The sequence below is a fragment of the Callospermophilus lateralis genome, unplaced genomic scaffold, assembly GCF_048772815.1.
Source record: "Callospermophilus lateralis isolate mCalLat2 unplaced genomic scaffold, mCalLat2.hap1 Scaffold_79, whole genome shotgun sequence".
Lineage (NCBI taxonomy): Eukaryota > Metazoa > Chordata > Mammalia > Rodentia > Sciuridae > Callospermophilus > Callospermophilus lateralis.
In genome coordinates, this window is record NW_027515935.1 from 3,365,060 (window position 1) to 3,384,929 (window position 19,870).

Sequence of the window (19,870 nt, forward strand, 5' to 3'; positions counted from 1 at the left end):
CCAAGGGTTTCTACAGAGGCATAGAAACTACAGAAAGTTCTTGCTCAGAAAATGTTTCTTTCTATCATAGAGAAACTATAGAAAGATGCTACAAGCTTTAACTTTGACTCCTGAGTCTACTACTTAGTACGTGTATGATCTCAGCTAATTTACTTTGCTTTTTTATGCCTCAGCTACATCATCTATAAATGGCAAATATGACACCACCTATTTACATAGAGCACTGTGAGATCTAAATGAGATAATCCAAGTGATGCACTTGCAAACTAGAACTGATACTGCTCAATAAATGTACATCCAAATTGTCATTAATTGTGCCAAAGTTCAGTGCTCCCTGGATACACAGAGACCTTTACTCTCCCTTGTTCATTACATTTATCACACATGCCTATGTGCATAATCAAGAGAGCAACAGAAAAACTGAGGTTGTTTCTGCAAGAGTCTGTGAAGAATAAGCACAGAATCCCATATTCAAATGTGTGGTCTCCAGGGCCTCCTGATGGGAGTCAGTTGTCTTGGCTTCCATGTCTGCACAGGAGATAAGAGCATTCAGGGGCCATGTCTGACAGCAGAAGGCAGCAGACTTTATCCCTTCCAATGTAGCTTCACCCACTCAAGTGGAATGAATTGACTTAATATGTTTTTTTCCCTTCCTGAGAGCAGAAGGCATGAATTCACACATCTTAGTACCAGGTCACCCAGTCTGTTCCCATTTTCCCATGTCAGGTAGCCCAATGTGAAATGCCTGATAATTATTGTTATTTGGAAAGCCAGATAGAATTGAGACAAGGCCATGCCCCTCAAGTGTGTTCTCATTTGTTCAAAGGTCTGAGCTGACCAGGAGCCAAAGGTCTTACTTCAGAGAGTGCTCTACTATGTTCTAAGAAATGGAGCAACAGAGTAAACATCTACTACTTCAAAAGAGATACCTTTTGGCGAATCATATTCAGGTTCCATGTGTCTCTGGGTAATATATAATGCAGGTAAACAGAGTAGAGGGTTGGTCTAGGAAATGAATTCTTCCCTAAGAATCCAACAGAGATTTTTTTCCCCCACAAAGATCTAAAGACAAAGTACTATATTTTGTTTGATTTTATATAGTATTTGTTAATGTGCTCTAAAGCATAGATTCTTTATGCCCAGCGGGTTGTTTCCTTTAAAAAAAAAAATCTTTGTCAAACTCAAGGTCATGAAGATACTCTTGTTTTATTTTAGAAAGTTTGGTATTACCTTCCAAATTAGAATGACAGTCCAGTGAGAATTATTTCTCATATTATGGGAAGACATAGGATAGTCAATGGCCTCAATATCCCATGTAGATATTCAATGTTGCAGCACCATTATTGAAAAGACTATGATTTGTTTATTGATATTTATGTATTTGTTACTGAATATATATATATATATATATATATATATATATATATATATATATATTCTTTATAAGTACACATACTCATATATATTCATTTCATTAGATAATACATAAACATATATTTTTATATACCTCTGTTTCTTGACTCTGTTCCATTTCTAGACTCTAAGAACATTCTTAGTCACTATTTCTTCAGAGGTGATGCTTGCTCCTAATGTCCCTCTTTGCTAGGCCTATAATTCCATCTGTGTTAGACCTACCTATCATTTCATAATTTTCTACCATTTTTTTTAGTTGTATATGGACACAATACTTTATTTTATTTATTTATGTCTTGCTGAGCATCAAACCCAGTGCCTCATACAGGCTAAGCAAGTGCTCTACTACTCATTTCCTTTATTTATAATATTATTATTATTATTATTATTAATATTATTATTCCTTTTTAGCCAACACTTTCTGTCTGGTCTTATTTAGGAATCTGAAATCCAAGCTTACTATATAGTATAATATATCAATTGACAAAGTTCTTCAAGAGAAATATAAGATAAAATATTGTACTAATCCCATGGAATCCCTCATCTCTCGTGAAGAGAACTTAGCTTCCCAGTCTTCTTGATTTGGTTTGCTGCAAGCTAATCTGTCATAGCCTCAGGCAGAAGTCCCCACAGAATTTATTTATGTGAAATACAAGTGATTCCAATTGATCTAAATTAACTTGTATTATTCTAGTCCCAATACATGATTTTGGGGAAATCTCAGTCTTTAGAATATTGGTCTTGAAAGGCACTCATTGAGGAGTATTAGGAAAAAAGTATTCAATTAAAGCACTGGTTTTTAAGTATCCCTTGGACCAGAAGGAAAAGCATCATCTAAGCCACGGTTTCAAACTCAATATTCATTTATCCCAGAGGAACAAAAATACAAATAATTTTGATGTAACCTGACACAGCAATCCTAATTACTTCACCTTTTTCTTTCAAGTCATGCCCCAGAGCCTATGATTTTGTTCTCTCCTTATTTGTCCTCTCCCCAAAACACTGACATTGTTTTTGTTTGTTTTTCTCCAAGCACAAGGCATAACCCTTGATCTTGCTCCAAAAAGGAATTCTTAGGCTCCATGCCAACTCTCCAAATAAAAATCTTTGGGCATGTGACCAAAACACAGCATTTGAACCTGCTCTCCAGGGGAGTCCATGCATGTCAAAGACCTGAAGCCAAGAACTGTCAGAAGAGGAAACTGGAAGGCAATGGTATATATTTAATATTGACTTTTAAAATCCCTTTTTATTTGCTTGGCCCAGTACAGTGCTGGGCACATTTTAGCTTCCTCCAAAATATGGTTGAAGGTAGGACTGCCTGGTGTAATAATTGAAATAATGTAATGAAAGTACTTATCCTTGGGAGGCCTTCTTCTTCATTTACAAGATGACAAAAGCCCTGTGTGCATTCTAAACCTCATAGGAGAAACTTCATTTTATCTGCCATCTATGTAGTCAGAAATTTCAGACAACCATAGTTTGGCAAAAAATAATTGATGCTCACAATGATATCCCTCAGGTTCTACCAAAATACAAGCTCCCAACTGTCAAAGATATTAGACTTGGTGATGTTTCGATTTGCCTTTGTGATGTATGTTTGACCAGCCTGTTTCCTTTGGAAAAAAAAAAAAAAAAAACAAAAAGCCAAGAAGTGAGGCTGAGAGGGCAAAAGCATTAGCATCTTTTAGGTTGGTGAGTATATGTGTGGGTTAAATTACTCTAAATACTGTTAATGTATCCTGAGAATATATTTTGCTGAAAGTGCCAATAAAGCAAAGTTAAAAGACCAAAAAACAACTGCATCAAAAATGAGAAGGTTAAAAAGGATACTCAAAGGAAACTATGCTTTGTTAGAACAAAATCACCAGCTCTAGAAGGTTAGAGGAAGACAGGAATCAGGCTACCTCTTCCAGCTTCACCATGAGATGACATTGTGCCCCTGTTCTGCAGTCAGCTTTTCATCTGCAGTGATGATCCGGAGCCCATGAGGGGCCTTCCCTGGACACTTCTGTGGTTTGGCCATGTACTGTTCTCAGACGCCATCAGTGCAGTTATTGGAAACCACCTTTCTATACCTAAAAGGAGAAAAGCTCAAGTTGTCATCTAGCTCTTGACAAAGTAGATCACTCCCACGATTTTACTACAGTGAGCTGCTTGGCCCTGAGGGTCATCAGGGCCATCAACCACCTACCTTCCCTGTTACTCTGAGCATTAGGGCTGATTCATATCTAGCATTCAACAGAGATAAATAAAGAGAAATAATTGGAGCAACAAATTGTTACCTATTATTTGCATCTTAATTGACTTCTTTGATTCATCAAATCAACTGATGAATCACTTCTTCATTTCGGAACTGTAGGAAATACACACAGTGGAAGACATTGTCCCTACACTAAGTCAAAAATCAGGATGAAGAGACATAAATCAATAATTAAGGAGATCATTTAAAGAACATATAATTAAGGACCAAAATGAATAATACAGTCCTGGGCATTTGTTCTAAGATCCCCGTTGATGCCTGAACTATGAATAGTAACAAATCTGATAAATACAAGCTTTTCCCTATACACATATGTCTATTAGAAAGTGTGATTTACAAATTAGATACAATAATAGATTAAGAACAATAACAATAAAAGAGAACAATTTCAATAATAGACTATAATAACATTGGTGTGAATGTGGTCTCTCTGTGTCTCCCTTTCTCTCTCGCAATATCTTACTGAACTCCCAGTATCTTCCTCTGATGATGGGAGGTGAACAATGGCTACATGATGAGACGCTGTTAACTGAAGAACAAAGGCATTGTGATGTAGAGTTAGGCATGGTTCACCTCACTGCTCAGAATGACACACAGTTGAAAACTAATAAAACATGTATTTCTGGAATTTTCCTTTTAACATTTTTTGGCTGCAGTTGACCATGGGTACCTGAAACTGTGGAATGTGAAGCTATGGATAATGGGGGACTACTGCATAGATGGCAAGGGAACTTACAGTTCAGAGAAAGGATGCTACAATAATGGCACAGTACAGAAAAAGCTGGCTAAATTTGGTAATTTCTAATCATTTCTTGAGAAAGTATACTGATTGAACTATTGAAACCTTACACCAAGGAAGCTTCAGTTTTTGCATTCTGAGTAAATCCTTCAAACTTTTGCTTATTCTCATTTTAGCTCTAATAAAAGAATAAATGAATTATCTTACAAATATGTCCCTTTCAATTTATTAGAAATTTATCAGCTTCACGGTAAATTAGAAACTGTATATTCAGGATGACCAACCTTTAAGAACTTTGAGGTTCAGTATTACCAATTCATCTTTTTTTTTCTCCCCTAAGGGGCTCAGCAATCCCTGTAGTTATATTTGATCTCTCAAATTCACTTTTCCAGAGTTAGTGGTAGAACATAAATTGGAAGAAATCAAAATATACTAGACCGGAGGTTGGCAAACTTTTAAGGGGCCAGCTAATAAGCCTTTTGCTTTGTAAGCTATGTCTTTGCACTACTACTCAGCTTGGTGACTATACCATGAAAAGTTCACATAGTACATGAAAGAATGGGTAAAACTAGGTTCCAGGAAAACTTGACAACACTGGCAATAGATTGGATCTATCTGAGCTGCAGGCAGTTTTCCAATTCATTTACATCTAGCCAATGTCCTTCCCTCTGTTCCTGAATCTCAGGATTGACAAGCTAAAAGCAGGGTCAAAAAATCAATGAGAAACTTTCAAAAGCACTTTGGACATTATGGATCAGCACAAAGGTCAACCATTAATACTTAACTCATGTCATGGGGTAGGTGCAAGAATTCCATGAATTAATGTACCCAGATTGCTGAAAACTGCCCTATCATTTAGCAAGTACTTGTGAAATGTTTTTAACTATTTTCAGTTAGTATTGTTATTTCTTTTCTCTGTTCACAAGCTTCATGGTTTCCAAATGCCCTCCAGATAAGTGTGAATCCTGTAATTCTTCACAGAAGCCCTCTACAAGATGATTTTATTCTACTTTTTCTGAAGTTTCTCCCCAGCCAGCTCACTCTGCTCCATCCAAAACTCTTTCTAATCTTCTTGAAACCACTTCTTTTCTTCTGCTCCTTCTGCTTCTGTGCCCTCTTGCGTGGCCAATTTGGATTACTTGTCCCTATAACACATCCTTTCTGCACTGCCTCTTTACAGTAGTAAGATTGACCCACCTCTACACTCTTAAAGAGGTCTTCATGATTCATGTAATAGAAATTCTTTGAATTGCATGATTTCACAGGATTCCTGAGAAATGAATGAACTTTAAAGCTCCTTGAGGGTCTCCTTGTGCTCAAATAAGCAGAGCTGAGAATCTAGAAATCCTCACTGGTGTAACTGTATCAGTTTACGTGTTGACATGCCAGCATAGCATCAGTTATTACTGCTGCCCCACACACTCCAAGCCCCTCACTCACCAAATGAGCAGTGCTGATCTCTATCCTAGGAGTCCTTGCTTCTCCTCATAATCCATCAACTAAGGAGTTAACACCTAGCTGACTGGGCAGCCTCCAAACTCCAGCTCCGGTACTTAGACCATTCTGCTGGATCACTGTCATGCCTGAGCAATTTGAACATCAGCCTAGAAAAGAAATTCCTTTTTATGTTTTTATGGGTGTAAACTGATTATGAGAGAAAGTAAGGGCAGGTGGGAGAGGAAAAAGGGGAAAAAAAACTTCCATGGTGCATACATTGGAGAATGATAACATTTTGGTAACAGCAATGGTAGCAAGAAAATAACCAGCAAAAGCCTCCGGAATAATCATGGCATCTCAGGGAGTTTAACTGTGCATTAGAAACTGCCTGCTGGTTCAGAGGTGTGGCAGTGTGCAAACTAAAGGCAGGTTATGGTTTTTAATTGCATAGTATCAAGCACACCTGTGGCTCCATCTTGGCGAGCAGCACTAGAAGCACTGGCCCACCACTGCTACTGGAATCATGAAGTGCAGAGTATTTCTTTTGTTTGTCACCCCTTCTGACCAATCATGACCTCAGGTTCTCCCAAATCCTGCAGCAACAGGAGCTCTGCTTCAACCCAAAGCACGAATCTATCCTCCTGGGATTCTGCCACAGAGAAGGCTGTTGGTGATTTTTTTTTTAAATGCTCATCAAAAACCATTCTGAAACCATTTTATTTCTTGGATGAAAATGGCATCACATTAGCCCTACCAGACCTGTCCCTGAAATTTAGAAGAAAATTGTGCAGAAATACAGAGTTAATTTATTCAAGTAAGCACACACCTGCTTTTTGCATTACAGAATGGTTCCATTTCCATCTCAGCAGCTGTCCCTGGGTCTGAGTTACATAAATGAATAATGCATTTAATATGTTATTAAATGGGGCTGCTACTTCCGTAATAACAAGGCAACTTGTGATTATGTTGGACCTGAGCTCTGGATATTACTGAGATGCATTTAGTTGGTAAAGCATTCTTCAATCTGCCAAGAAGAAAAGTGCTTTGCAATGGCAAGGGAGTCTTTGTACAATTACTGAAAAGGAAATATTCTGAAAATGTGCCTTTGATATTACCTACAGCTCATCAGTGGAGACTGCCTTATTACTCCAACACCCCCAGTTTCAGCCATTCTCCTCCTTCCTATCTTGAAATGACTCTGTCACCTCTTCCTTTTTACCCATACTTTCTTTCATTTTGCTTATGTGCTGCCTGGACAATTTTTTAAAAAAAGATGAAGGCCATATTTTCTTCTTTGTGAGGTTAAACCTGGAAAGAAGCATTGTGAGTCTTCATACTGCAGATTTTTCTATTCAGCCTTTTTTATTTTCCCCTCTTGGGAATTTGGGGTGATGTGGTCAGACTACATGTATTTATGACTATTCACTTATTAAGGTAAGAGCATTGTGTAAGCTCAGCAGATCTCAAATCTAATAATAACTGCATATTTATGGAGTACAATGTAATCAATATAGACATTGTAGAAAGATTCAATCAAGGTAACAAACATATACATCAAGTTATTTTTTGTGGTGCGAACATTAAAAATCTCTCTCTTTGAAAAATCTTAAATGCACGATATGTTGTTATTAACTGTGGTCCCATGCAGATCACTAAAACTCATTTCTCCAGTCTAACTACAATGTGTATGCTTTAAAGGACATCTCCCTTTTCACTATCATCTACCCACTATGGTAAACACCTTTCTCTTCTGATTCTATGACAGCAATTTTTTAAGATTCCACATGTAAGTGAGATCATGTGGTGTTTGTCTTCCTGTGCCTGGATTATTTCACTTGGCAGCATGTCCGCTAGTTCCATCCATGTTGTTGGAAATGACTGAGGGTCATTGTGTTTAAAGACTTCTTAGTAGTCCACTGTGTATTCCTCATTTCCCTTATTCATTCATCTTCTAATGGACACCTATTTGCCTTCTATATTTTGACCACTGGAGTAACGTTGCAATTAATATGAGAGTACACCTATCTCTTTGACATTCCATAAGATGCAGAAATCTCACTTCTATCTGACCCTTTGAATCACTTGAGAGCATTTTATACATGTATGATGCCTAGGTCCTTCCCCTAGGAATTTGAATTTAATTGGGAACTTTGGACATCAGTTTGTTTTTGTTTTCACTTTAAGTCCCCTGAAGGTGATTCTAGCTAGCAGCCAGGATTAAATGCCACTACCCAGGAGGTTAAAACTAGTGTTGTGGAACCAAACTGTCAATTGTTTTTCATTCTATGTGGGATGCTCTTGCCTCCTCTTACACTTTGACTCATGCTTTGAAAAATAAGCCGAGAAATCAGGCTTTGATGTAAAGATGCATCTTCCTTTTTTTCATAGGAATTAGAACATGTAGTGACCGAGGTAAACTGGAACTCTAGTTCTTGCTGACCCATATGGATATTATTGCCACTGAGCGATGGTTTCCCATATTACTACTCACAATGAGAAAAATATAAAATAGTTTCATTTTGTGGATTGGACTATGTGCTTTGGTTTCAAGGGAAAACTCTGCTTTGTTCTAAGGATACTGGACTTAATGAAGTAGGAAATAGAGCAAGCCTTAGGGACACAGAAGGGGGTTGGGTCTGGGTACAGTGTGTGGCTAAGACTTAAAATATTTCTAGACCCACTACTCTTAACAATGAGGAAAGAGCAACATGTTACGTTCATATGTGTAAGTTGAAAGAGCTATATACCTTCAGACCTCTGACAGCAGTAGTAGGGCTTAACAATGAAATAGAGATAGGTTTTTCCATCACTTTACTCAGAGAAACTGCCCCCAGGAAAGCAGTGGTGGAGGAGTCCAGGTCTCCTCATCTTCAGTGAAAAGGGACTGTGCCAGACATCCAAGCTGACAGGCCTTACTGGTGGCTGGCTATATGTATCCGTTGTGTGTAGGTATATGCAGCTCAAAGACGCTTTAAGTGGAATCCAGGTGATAAGGAATGCTCAGGGATAGCAATGTGCCCATGAATCAACAATCATCCTATGCAAAATCCCTAATAGCAATATTTAGAAAGTCCTTGGCTGACTAGGGAGGTCTTCCAAGTTCTTTATCTGAAGTCAAAACCACTCTCTAAACTTTTCCTTTAAACCAAGTAGGCAGACCTAGGGATAAGGGCCTGGAATAAGACAGAAGACCAAGTGAATGGAATAAAGTGGCTCTTGCATTAAGCAAGATGAAAGCACAAGTTATTTAATTTGAATAGTAAATGGAATGGGATTTCCTTTTGAACACAAGCTTGATAAAATGGGGCATGTGGCCACACTTGACTAAATGACTTAATATAAAGAATCATGAGAACTGGCTCATAGGATCCACAATCTGAGTCAATTCATTGTCAAACCGAATTATAGAAACATGTTTCCTTTTTTAGAACACCTGCAATCCAAGGAATCCTACTATTGAATCATTTCAGTTGATCAAGGAAATTTTAGAGTTTGAAGGCTTCTCAGAGATCATCTAATCCCCTTGTTTTGCACATCAGGAAAAGGAGATAGCTTAGAGAATTGCACAAGGTCAGACAGAAAATGATTAGGAGTCCAGGGACTCTGGGCTAATTTGCTGTTCTTGTGCCGCTTTGCCAGAGCACCTGGGTGAGAAACACTAATGCCAATTCTATCCATGTGGGTAGGAACAACCATAAGAGGAAGTGGGTGTCCATGACTGTAATACACATCTTCTTCATTTCTCAATCCCTATGACTTCCCATGAAAAGATGGGAAACTTTAGCTAAGAAGCATACTCTGAGGAGTCAACTTCATATCAACAAGCAATTATTGTGTGTTCGCATTGAGACTGCAGAGTTCTTGGCTAGAAAACAGCTACACAGTCCCCTGCAGCGATCAGTCTGTTAATAATGCAACTGATTTCCTTTCTGTGGACTTTAAACACATGCACCAATTTTAGGGCCAATTATTCTCCTTGATGCACACTGAAAAATTTCATTGAACAGAGATCAGACAGAACATCAAAATCCCCACAGGGCACCTGGAATAGAGTCACATGGGAAGAGATCACAGCTCACGATGTCCCTGGAAATAGCAAATTCAAGGGAATGGTACATTAGATAGGGGTTCAGTGTTTCTATGGCTGAGGTAGAGAGGAATATGTTTATAAAAGCCTGTTCTAAAACATTCAAAATGTATGTTAATAGTATGGAAATTGTTATTTGTCATAGAATTTAAGTCTGTATTTATTTTTCTTGGACTCACTAAATATTTTATATAGCGACAGAAATTAAACTATCATTTTAAAATTGTGCTTCATGAGGAAATATCCCCATCATATATTGATAAACTAACCCTGAGAAATAGTAAGAGTTGTCTTTGAACATTCTTCCATGAGGAATTAATGGCTCCTATAAAGAAATTCCACAGACAGAAATTTCTACATGCACTTCAAAAAAAAATACATCTAGAAATAACTGCAACTTAATAGCAAGAAGAAATCTGTCCCTTGAGAAGATTATTTTGTTTTCTTAAAGCAAACCAACCCAGTGCCACTTTATTTGATATTTACAGAATCTTTTACTACTGGCATGAAACAAGCAATGTTCTAGTTAATTTAGCAACTTAAATTTGCAGTGTTTTCCTTGGTTCCAACACACTATAAACAAAATTTAACCATATGTAGGTATAACTCAGTGAGGCTGTGCTTGTGTATGTGCAAACTGAGATAATTATAGATACTGGTGGAGAAAAAAAAGAGAATGGATTTGAGGTTATTTCAGCATTTACATGCAACAGAATATGAAATTAACATGGTTGTCATTTTGTTTGAGCAAAAGAAACATGTTTAGCAGTCAGGTAAATGAGTTTTCTGGTAAAAATGGCATGGAAGATAGACATGTGTTTGGTGTACCACAGTTCCATCACTTTCTAATTATGTGACTTTAAGCGCCTATGGGGGTACTTCTTTTTGTTTTATAGACAGCATAGCAGAGGTTTAGATGAAAAATGTCCCAGATATCAGCATTGCAGTGACAACCAGGCATCAAATACATATCTGGGCTACAGATTCACAATAAAAGAAAGTTCCCTACCCCTCTTTTTTTTCCTCTACTCTAGAGAAACCCTTAGATGATAGCAATTGATGGTATTTATATTTTGTAATACATGTGCCCAGCATTCTGCTACATGCTTTCTATATGGTGTCACAGTTATTCACACTTGAAGGCAAATAGCAAAATGTAATAGGTTAAGAAACTAAGGCTCAAAGAAAGTAAATCATTCACGAAAGATAACAGTCAATGGTAGCTTTGGATGGAAAACCCTCCATCATTTCATTCAAAAATCTCTCTCTTTTACACCATATGAAATATCCTTAATTATATTTTACTTTCCGTCCAAGCAGGCAAACCCCTTACTTTTCATCTGGATGTGAAATGGCTTATGGATGTTTTAAGGGGCCAGAGGTGAACCAGGCAGGTAGCTGACAGTGGAAGACAGCAGGGCATTAATGACTCACTGCTCCAGCCCTGGACATTAGAAACCCTGATACCAGTGGACCAGGAATCAGGATGGCGGCCCCCTGGAGGCACATTCTGTGCTTACTCACTTCTATTTTAAACCATCTTTTCTAAGTTTTAGCCAAAAACTGAAACAGAAATTGTCCAAACATTCATCTCTATACAGTGAAGCTGATAGACATTTTGGCATCTCCTCAAAAACTGCCTTTCTAGCCAGGTGTGGTGGTGCACTCCTGATATCCCAGCAGCCTGGGATGCTGAGGCAGGAGGATCCATTGTTCAAAGGCAGTCTCAACAAAAGCAAGGTGTTAAGCAATTCAGTGAGACCCTGTCTCTAACTAAAATACAAAATAACCTATTACATTTTGCAATTTGGGATGTGGCTCAGTGGCTCAGAACCCCTGAGTTCAATCACTGGTACCCCTTGCCCCTGGCAAAACAAAAAACAAACAAACAAACAAAAAACAGCCTTTCTGTTGGCATATAAATAACATATGCAGGGATTTCTCCACCTTGGTGAAACCTGAGAACACTGCTCTCTACACAAAGTAGTAAGCTGATTCTGAAATCAACCCTAACCATTTATACAATGAGTCATTCAAAACTAAATAAAAAGTAGGAAGGTCTTCCTGCTTGCTTCCAACTAAGCTCTCAGAATGGTGGTGCTGGGAGGTCTGCTTACTGCCCTGGACTGACAAGAGCGACCTTTGGTTTAATAGACCCACTCAGTTCACGTTTTGACTACATTTCTGCTCCAGAAGCTATTTGGGAAGGGACAGCCCAGGAGTAACCTGCAGGCAGGCACTAACTGCAGGCCAAGCCACAGCTGGAATTCTTCTGCACTTCATCCCAGTCCTGAGGTTATTCTACACTGAATGAGCACAAGCTTCTCAAGGACAGGTTAAAACAGTCATTGGAGAGACTCAGGGGGCACAGTGGCTCCTTACTTCCATAGCTTCCAAGCACTGGTGTCAGAGCCTTGAGAAGATTACCAGTGTGGCCCTGTCGCCAGTCATCTCTTGTTCTTTGTGCCAGAAATGACCCTGTTTACCTGATTCATCTAGGAAAAGCTTACTTGAGCTTCCCCTCATCTTACCCTTACTGAATCCACTAGCATTTGCCTCTAAAGAGGGAGGGAGTTAATTCAAATTCCTACCTTGTGGGACTCACAGGCAACAGGTGGGCAGGAGGCTCCTGTTTAAAACCTTGTAAGGGAACTATTTGGCACTGCCTGATACTCAGGTCCAATTGGCTGAGTGGAATTTTCTTTATAATCTAGCAGAAACACCTCCATTGCCAAGAGATTTAATTAGCTTTGTGTGTTTTTAATAACAAGTAATATGGTATTGGAATGTTAATTGTAGCCTTGTTTATAGTGGCAAAAAAAAAACCCAACCCAAATGTTCATGAAAGGGAACAATTAAATAATTCTATAATACTTAATACCATGGAATAAAAAGAAATGAGATGGAAAGTAGCCTTCTATATTCTGACTTGGAAAGATGTTTAAAATATGTTTTTAACTTAAAAAGGAAAACAGAATATCTATCACATAAAAACAGCAAATCACACAAAAACAGCCTTCCAAATTAATTTTATATACTTTCTCTTGGCACAGTTATTCACTGGCAAATGCTAAAAAAAGTGTTTGGAAGCATGAATACCAAATAAATAATTGTGGGAATGGGGCTAGGATTGGGTAATGATTCAAGTAGACTTTTTAACATCTAAAACATATCTATACAATTCTTTTGTAATTAAATATTTTTAATAGAAAGATAGCAGCATTGTAGTGACTACAATGTTACATGTTGAATCTGTGCTTATTAAAGAGTGCTGAATCAACACACAGCCAAGGGACATCTAAGGTGATATGCTGTGCTGACATTAGGAAAGACAGAGAGTAATTTTTCAGTTTCACCTACATTTTTCCACTTGACAATTCTAGAGCTGGCTACAAACACTGCACATGGGAATTTGATGTTGTGAGGTCTTATAAGATGACTCTGGCCCTTGTCCCAACTAAAGGTCTTCCAGTTTCCCATGTAAAATAAGTGACTCACGCGATATACTGATCAGTGAGTTTATTACTGACACCTCTCCCTCCGAATGTCCCCTATAGGACCCTAATGCAGTGGTTACTCCTTCACCTATGAGCACCATTCTTAGAAGTGCAGGTCATACCTACTGGTGCCTAGAACTTATCACATGTTTTTTTTTTTTCACATAAGCTCTTAGGCTGATGCTGATGCTTTTGTGCAAAATGTTTGAATGGAATGTACAAACCCAGTGGATAGCAACCTAATAAAAATCACCTGGGGTCAGAAGCTATTAATGCTCATTGATAAGAACATAATTCTGAGGGTGCGGGTTGTACTGTAGGAGACTGTGTTCTGATTTTGACTATTGAACATAAACAATTGCATTGATACACATTTATGTAACCCGGACACTTATCACCAAATCAACTGAAACTGTAATTTTTCAAGGGCACAGGCAATTAATGCTTCTGAATAGGAAATTGTAACTTAATCATTTGATGTTTCATTTTATATAAGTCAGTATATTCAGAACTTATTTTATTTATTTATTTTTTATTGGTTGTTCAAAACCCTACAAAGCTCTTGACATATCATATTTCATACATTAGCATACATTAGCTTCAAGTGAGTTATGAACTCCCTTTTTTACCCCAAGTACAGATTGCAGAATCACATGGGTTTCACATCCACATTTTTACATAATACCATACTAGTAACTGTTGTATTCTGCTACCTTTCCTATCCTCTACTATCCCCCCTCCCCTCCCCTCCCATCTTCTCTCTCTACCCCATCTACTGTAATTCATTTCTCACCTTGTTAATTTTCCCATTCCATTTACAACCTCTTATATGTAATTTAGTATAACAATGAGGGTCTCCCTCCGTTTCCATGCAATTCCCCTTTTCTCTCCCTTTCCCTCCCACCTCATGTCTCTGTTCAATGTTAATCTTTTCTTCCTGCTCTTCCTCCCTGCTCTATTCTTAGTTTCTCTCATTATATCAAAGAAGACATTTGGTATTTGTTTTTTAGGGATTGGCTAGCTTCACTAGGCATAATCTGCTCTAGTGCCATCCATTTCCCTGCAAATTCCAAGATTTTGTCATTTTTTAGTGCTGCATAATACTCCATGGTGTATAGATGCCACATTTTTTTAATCCATTCATCCATTGAAGGGCATCTGGGTTGGATCCACAGTCTAGCTATTGTAAATTGTGCTGCTATGAACATCGATGTGGCAGTATCCCTGTAATACGCTCTTTTAAGGTCATCAGGGAATAGTCCGAGAAGGGCAATAGCTGGGTCAAATGGTGGTTCCATTCCCAGCTTTCCCAGGAATCTCCATACTGCTTTCCAAATTGGCCGCACCAATTTGCAGTCCCATCAGCAATGTACAAGTGTACCCTTTTCCCCACATCCTCGCCAGCACTTGTTGTTGTTTGACTTCCTAATGGCTGCCAATCTTACTGGAGTGAGATGGTATCTTGGGGTGGTTTTGATTTGCATTTCTCTGACTGCTAGAGATGGTGAGCATTTTTTCATGTACTTGTTGATTGATTGTATGTCCTCCTCTGAGAAGTGTCTGTTCAGGTCCTTGGCCATTTGTTGATTGGGTTATTTGTTATCTCATTGTCTAATTTTTTGAGTTCTTTGTATATTCTGCATATTAGGGCTCTATCTGACGTGTGAGGAGTAAATATTTGTTCCCATGATGTAGGCTCCCTATTTACTTCTCTTATTGTTTCTCTTGCTGTGAAAAAACTTTTTAGTTTAAGTAAGTCCCATTTGTTGATTCTTGCTATTAACTCTTGTGCTATGGGATTTCCTGAGGTAAAGGAAAGGTAGTCCCTCAATTGCAGCCCCCTGGGGCACACTGGACCGGATCTGAGCCAATCACCGTCATTCCAAGATGGCTCCATGACTTGGCTTGTGGTCAGTTGTGATCAGTGAGATGGATTCAAGACAAAGCGACCTAAGAAGAAGGCCCCCTCTGCCTCACCTCCCTGCCTCAAATGCTTTTGTGGGATGGTGCGATCCCAGGAGTGTGGCAGAGGCTTGTGACTGTAAAGCAACAGGCCTAGGACAGCTAGCTGCATGCTAAGGTTGGCGGAGTGGGGAGCTAGATGCCATCCTGGACTGGCGACCTCTAGACTTCCAGTCAGGAGAGATGCATTCTCTGGCCATCTACCAGCATCCCCGTCCCGGGTATTCACAGCCTTCATCACCACAGTAACCCCAGCCAAAGCCCAGCAGGAACCCCAAGTGCTTCGTCATCTTCTCAACAGTGTCCAAGTGGAAACGAGCAAGGTCCCCACTATATAGATGACCAAACTGAGGCACTGTGCAGGTTAAACAACTCCCCCTGGACAGTTCTTCAGTAGGTGACAGAGCTAGTCCTGACCCCAGCAGTGTGGTACCAGCCAGACTCTGAACCATTGGGCTAATATGTCGTCTAACCCTGGTCATGAAGAGTTCAGCTTGCACACACAGAGGGGCAGTGCACAGGAGTGCCAGGGGCCCTCCATGCAGACCCAGCCCAGAACCCCATCTGTGTATGTGGCACTTTAAGTACAGTGTGTCAGCCCTTGGTGGTGTTTGCCCCCTGCCTGTGTCACCATTGTATCCACAGGGATTTCACAGGAAACCAGGAGTGGCGTGCCCAGAATAAACACAGAAAGAAATCAGGAGCCTTCTGCAAGTTGGGCCCCAGGGGCAAGGCAACCCAGGAGCCACAAGGACCTCCTGCCGAATCTCGGGGTGCAGTCTGGAAGACGGAGGGAGAAGCAGAACTCCCCACTGGGGGCAGACCCAGAGCCAGTCCCAGAGGCCAGACCCAGAGCCCCAGAGGGAGCCCGCAAAGGCCGACCTTGTTCTAAGTGTGTCCGCTGAAGAGTGATGGCAGTGTGCACTCTTCATGGGTCTGGAGGGACAAGGGGAGGCCTCAAGGATGCAGACCCTTGTGGAGGAATCAGTTTTGCGTCTGAAACTCTTAATGAGGGTGTGCTGGGCTGAGGGGTTGCCCAGCCAGGCTCTCTAGGTGGGTGGTTTTCCTGTGTTCTGCGAAGTCCTTTGGCAAGCATTCTACAGAGAAGTCTAGTCCACCAACTCAACGCTGGGCAATGCTGGGAGCCATCAGCCAAGTAGGTATGACAAATTCCTTGCCAGCTTACTCCGATGCTGTCTAGTGGAAAAACTTCTGAAAGGTGACCTTGCTCAAGGACCAGGGCAGGATCCGTGTTTAGGGTGTTCCCCCTTTAGAATAGGGCGGTTTAGCATAATAGGAGATTAGGGTGTTTCCCCTTTAGAATAGGGCGTATCCTGCTGCTGAGTTCCTCTTGAGTGCTTAGGGTCAGACAGTATATTTTGGGAGACAGAAACCCGAGTGTGGATTTGGGCAGAGAACGTGGATTTCCCCAGAACGTGTTTGTAGACGGCCGGTGTGAGTTCGGGAATAAAGAATTGCTGTTTGAATCTACAAGCTGTGTGGAGACTCGTGATTTGTGCCCAGCCAGAGACTGCGGCAGGGCAAAATGATTTTTCTTATCACAACCTAGCCTGAGTACTGGGCAGAGATGAAAAAGGACAGGCAGACCCTGAAGAGAAGCCTGCTCCTCCCTCAGGTGGGTGCAGGGCCCAGAGGGTGGGCACAGTGGTGAGTCCAGAGTCCTGCCACACACAGCCCGGGGTGAGGGGAGGCAGCCTTCAGCAAGCCAGGCCTAGAACTGGAATGTCCATTCCATTCCGAGGCTAAAATCCCTTCTGGAAGCTTCTGTCCCTTGGGCTTGTTCCCACTTACTCAGCCAGCAGGGCAGCAGCTGTAGGACTGGACCCTGGCAGGAACCAGGCACCACTGCACGGGCAGGCAGTGAAGGGCTGAGTTTCTTGCAGTCAGACAATGGGTGTCAATCATTCGTAGGATGTGATTGACAGCAAATCCTGAAAACAGCCTGGGAGTTCGACCAACTTCACCTGCAGATTCTGCATATATATATATACAGGTACACATATCTGTCAGAATCCTCCGTGTGTATATACACGGAGGGAGAGAGACAAGAGGGATTTGCAGATGGAGAGATGCAGAGACAGGGCCTGTTAAGACTTGCTGGTTTCCACCAGGAGCTCGAGTGCTGGGGCTGGGGTTGGGGTGCTCAGACGGCAGAGGACTCGGGAAACTTGCAGAGCAGAAAATGTCCTTCTGCTTCCTGCCCTCTCATCATGTAGAAGAGGGACCGAGTGTACAGAATGTGCTCTAAATAGGACAGGCCCTGGGCAGAGCATGAGGGACACAGAGGGCCTTCGGAGTGCCACTGTCCACTGAAGCCTGTCCCCAGGAGGAGATGGCTCCTGAGGGCCTCTCTGGAAGAAGCTGTCTTCTCGTCCTGTGTACCTCCTGCTTGTTACCGTTGCTGTCCCTTCCTCAGAACCCCCACTCCTCTGACAGGTGCGCCAGAGTGTCACACGAACCACAGCCCCTCCTCATTGTGATGATGTCACTCTCCCGCCCTCTCCCTCTTTGGCCCAGGATCTTGATCACAGTGTCTCTCCGATTACTCTCTTCTGGGTCCCCAGGCCCCGTGCCTACAAGGCCAAGGACACCCCACATTTCTGATCACAGCCCCCCCTCCAGAAAAGGCTCCCCCAGGCCTCCCTCTGTGGTTGCCACCCACCCTTCCTTGAGAACCGTGACTCCTGGTGGCACCCTGAAGCCAACAATCCAGGACCTCAGCACCTCCAGCCCAGGGGCCCCAGTGCTGCCACAGGCTTCGTGAGACCCCCACTGTGTTCACTTCCTGCTTTTCCCTGCAGGGACTCGGGGGTCTGTCAGTGTGTCCCTGCCCTGGTTGCTTCCCCACCAGGGGTCTTGCGACCCTGGTTACCCAGCACCTCACCTTCTCTGGGCCTGCCCCTGTGCAGCTGGACTCCTTGGGGAAACCCCACAACCATGCTGATTGGTGTCATGCACAACCAGAGCCTCTGCGGCCCTTGGCCACACCTGCACTTCCCAGCCATTCCCCCGCCTGCTGCCTGTCTCCCCTCCTCTCTCCCGGTTGGTGGCCTTCTTTCTCCTGTCTGTGGAACATGAGTGACTGGAGGGCCACCTTCTGCCTTGGTTGGCAGCTTGGATCTCTGCTGGGTCACTTCCCTCCACAAACAAACATGACACCAATTCTCCATCTGATCGACTCTGTTAGGTGAGACGGTGACGGTGACAGTGGCGAAGAGCTCAGGTTCTTTGGGTCTTTATCTGTTGCAGATGAATACCAAAGTAAACCTGGGTGAAATCATAGAATGTCCTAGATTTTCTTTAAAATACATCTGGGGGTTGGGTGGAAGACAGGGACCCACAGGAGTCTGTTTATTCTCTTTCCTTTTGTGTAGGTTGACAAAGTCCCATGTTATAAAAGTGCTGTCCCCTTCTCTAATCTCTTCTGAAGAGAAATTTCAGCTCTCTGCTGGAAATCTTATACGCCAGAGGGAATTCCAAAGTGGGATTCTTCCGGGCCCAAGTCTTCCTTTCCAGCAAACCTTCCACCAGCCCCTGGCCCCAAGTGAGCCGCACCACCTGGCTTGGGTGACACAGTGGCCTCCTTCCTTGCCCTTCCACTGTCACCTCTGCCCTGTAGCAGTTCTCCAGCAGGGACCCAGCACATTCTGTGGTGGATTTTAGGTCTCCTCGATGCTCCACGCAACTCCCGCCCCCCAGGTTCCCAGGATGTTGGGGATGAAACTCTTGCTCCTCACCAGCCCACCTCACCCTGGCTTGCTCCTGTCGGGCCCCTGTCCTCTGGTCCCACTTTTCATCTTGAATGTTCTCCCAACCTTACCTGGCTCAGCCTCTGTACTGGTCAGGTCTCCTCTCCCCAGTCAACCTGGACACCCTGAATTTGTTTCTTGGAGCCACACAGACTGGGGGCTCTAAACAGCAAGATGTGTTTCGTCCCCGTCCTGGAGGCTGGAGTCTGTATTCAGGGCATTGGCTGGTGGGTCCTTCTGAGCCTGCGAGGGAGGGTCTGTTCCTGGCTTCTTGTGTGGCTTGTAAATGGCATCTCCCTGATCACACCTGTTTTGCCTGTGTGGGCTGGTGGCCAAATTTCCCCTCTTGTAAGAACCCCAGGTGGACTGGACTGGGGGCCCTGCTGACCAGGGGGTTGGACTTCGACATATGAATGGGGCAGGGGGGCACAGTGCGGCCCACAACATGGCCCCCAGCAGCCTCTTACATCCCCTCCCTTGCTATTCTTGGAAGCATTCTTTCATACTTCTGATCTTTTTTCTGGATATGCTTGGGGTGTGTCTGTCCCATGTGAATGTAATTGGGAGAAAGTGAGTCCTCTCTCCATCTTCCCAGCCTGAGCACCTGGCTGCTCTGGGAGGGAAAGAGTGAATTCAGCTCTCACCTGTGTGTCTTGGTGTCCCACTTTCCCTCTAGTGGCCACAGTGCCCCCTAACTTCTTC

The 19,870-nt window shown here is 42.1% G+C and overlaps 1 protein-coding gene across 1 annotated transcript in view; it reads right to left on the minus strand.

The window, feature by feature from the left end:
* The window catches only part of LOC143387444 (VPS10 domain-containing receptor SorCS3-like), an 83,968-nt gene that overhangs the window by 53,419 nt on the left and 10,679 nt on the right, over nt 1–19,870 (minus strand). Inside the window, 3 exon segments of the mRNA XM_077108448.1 lie at nt 3,321–3,343; nt 3,346–3,491; nt 17,854–17,992. Of these exon segments, the coding sequence (XP_076964563.1) occupies nt 3,321–3,343; nt 3,346–3,491; nt 17,854–17,992 (308 nt within the window).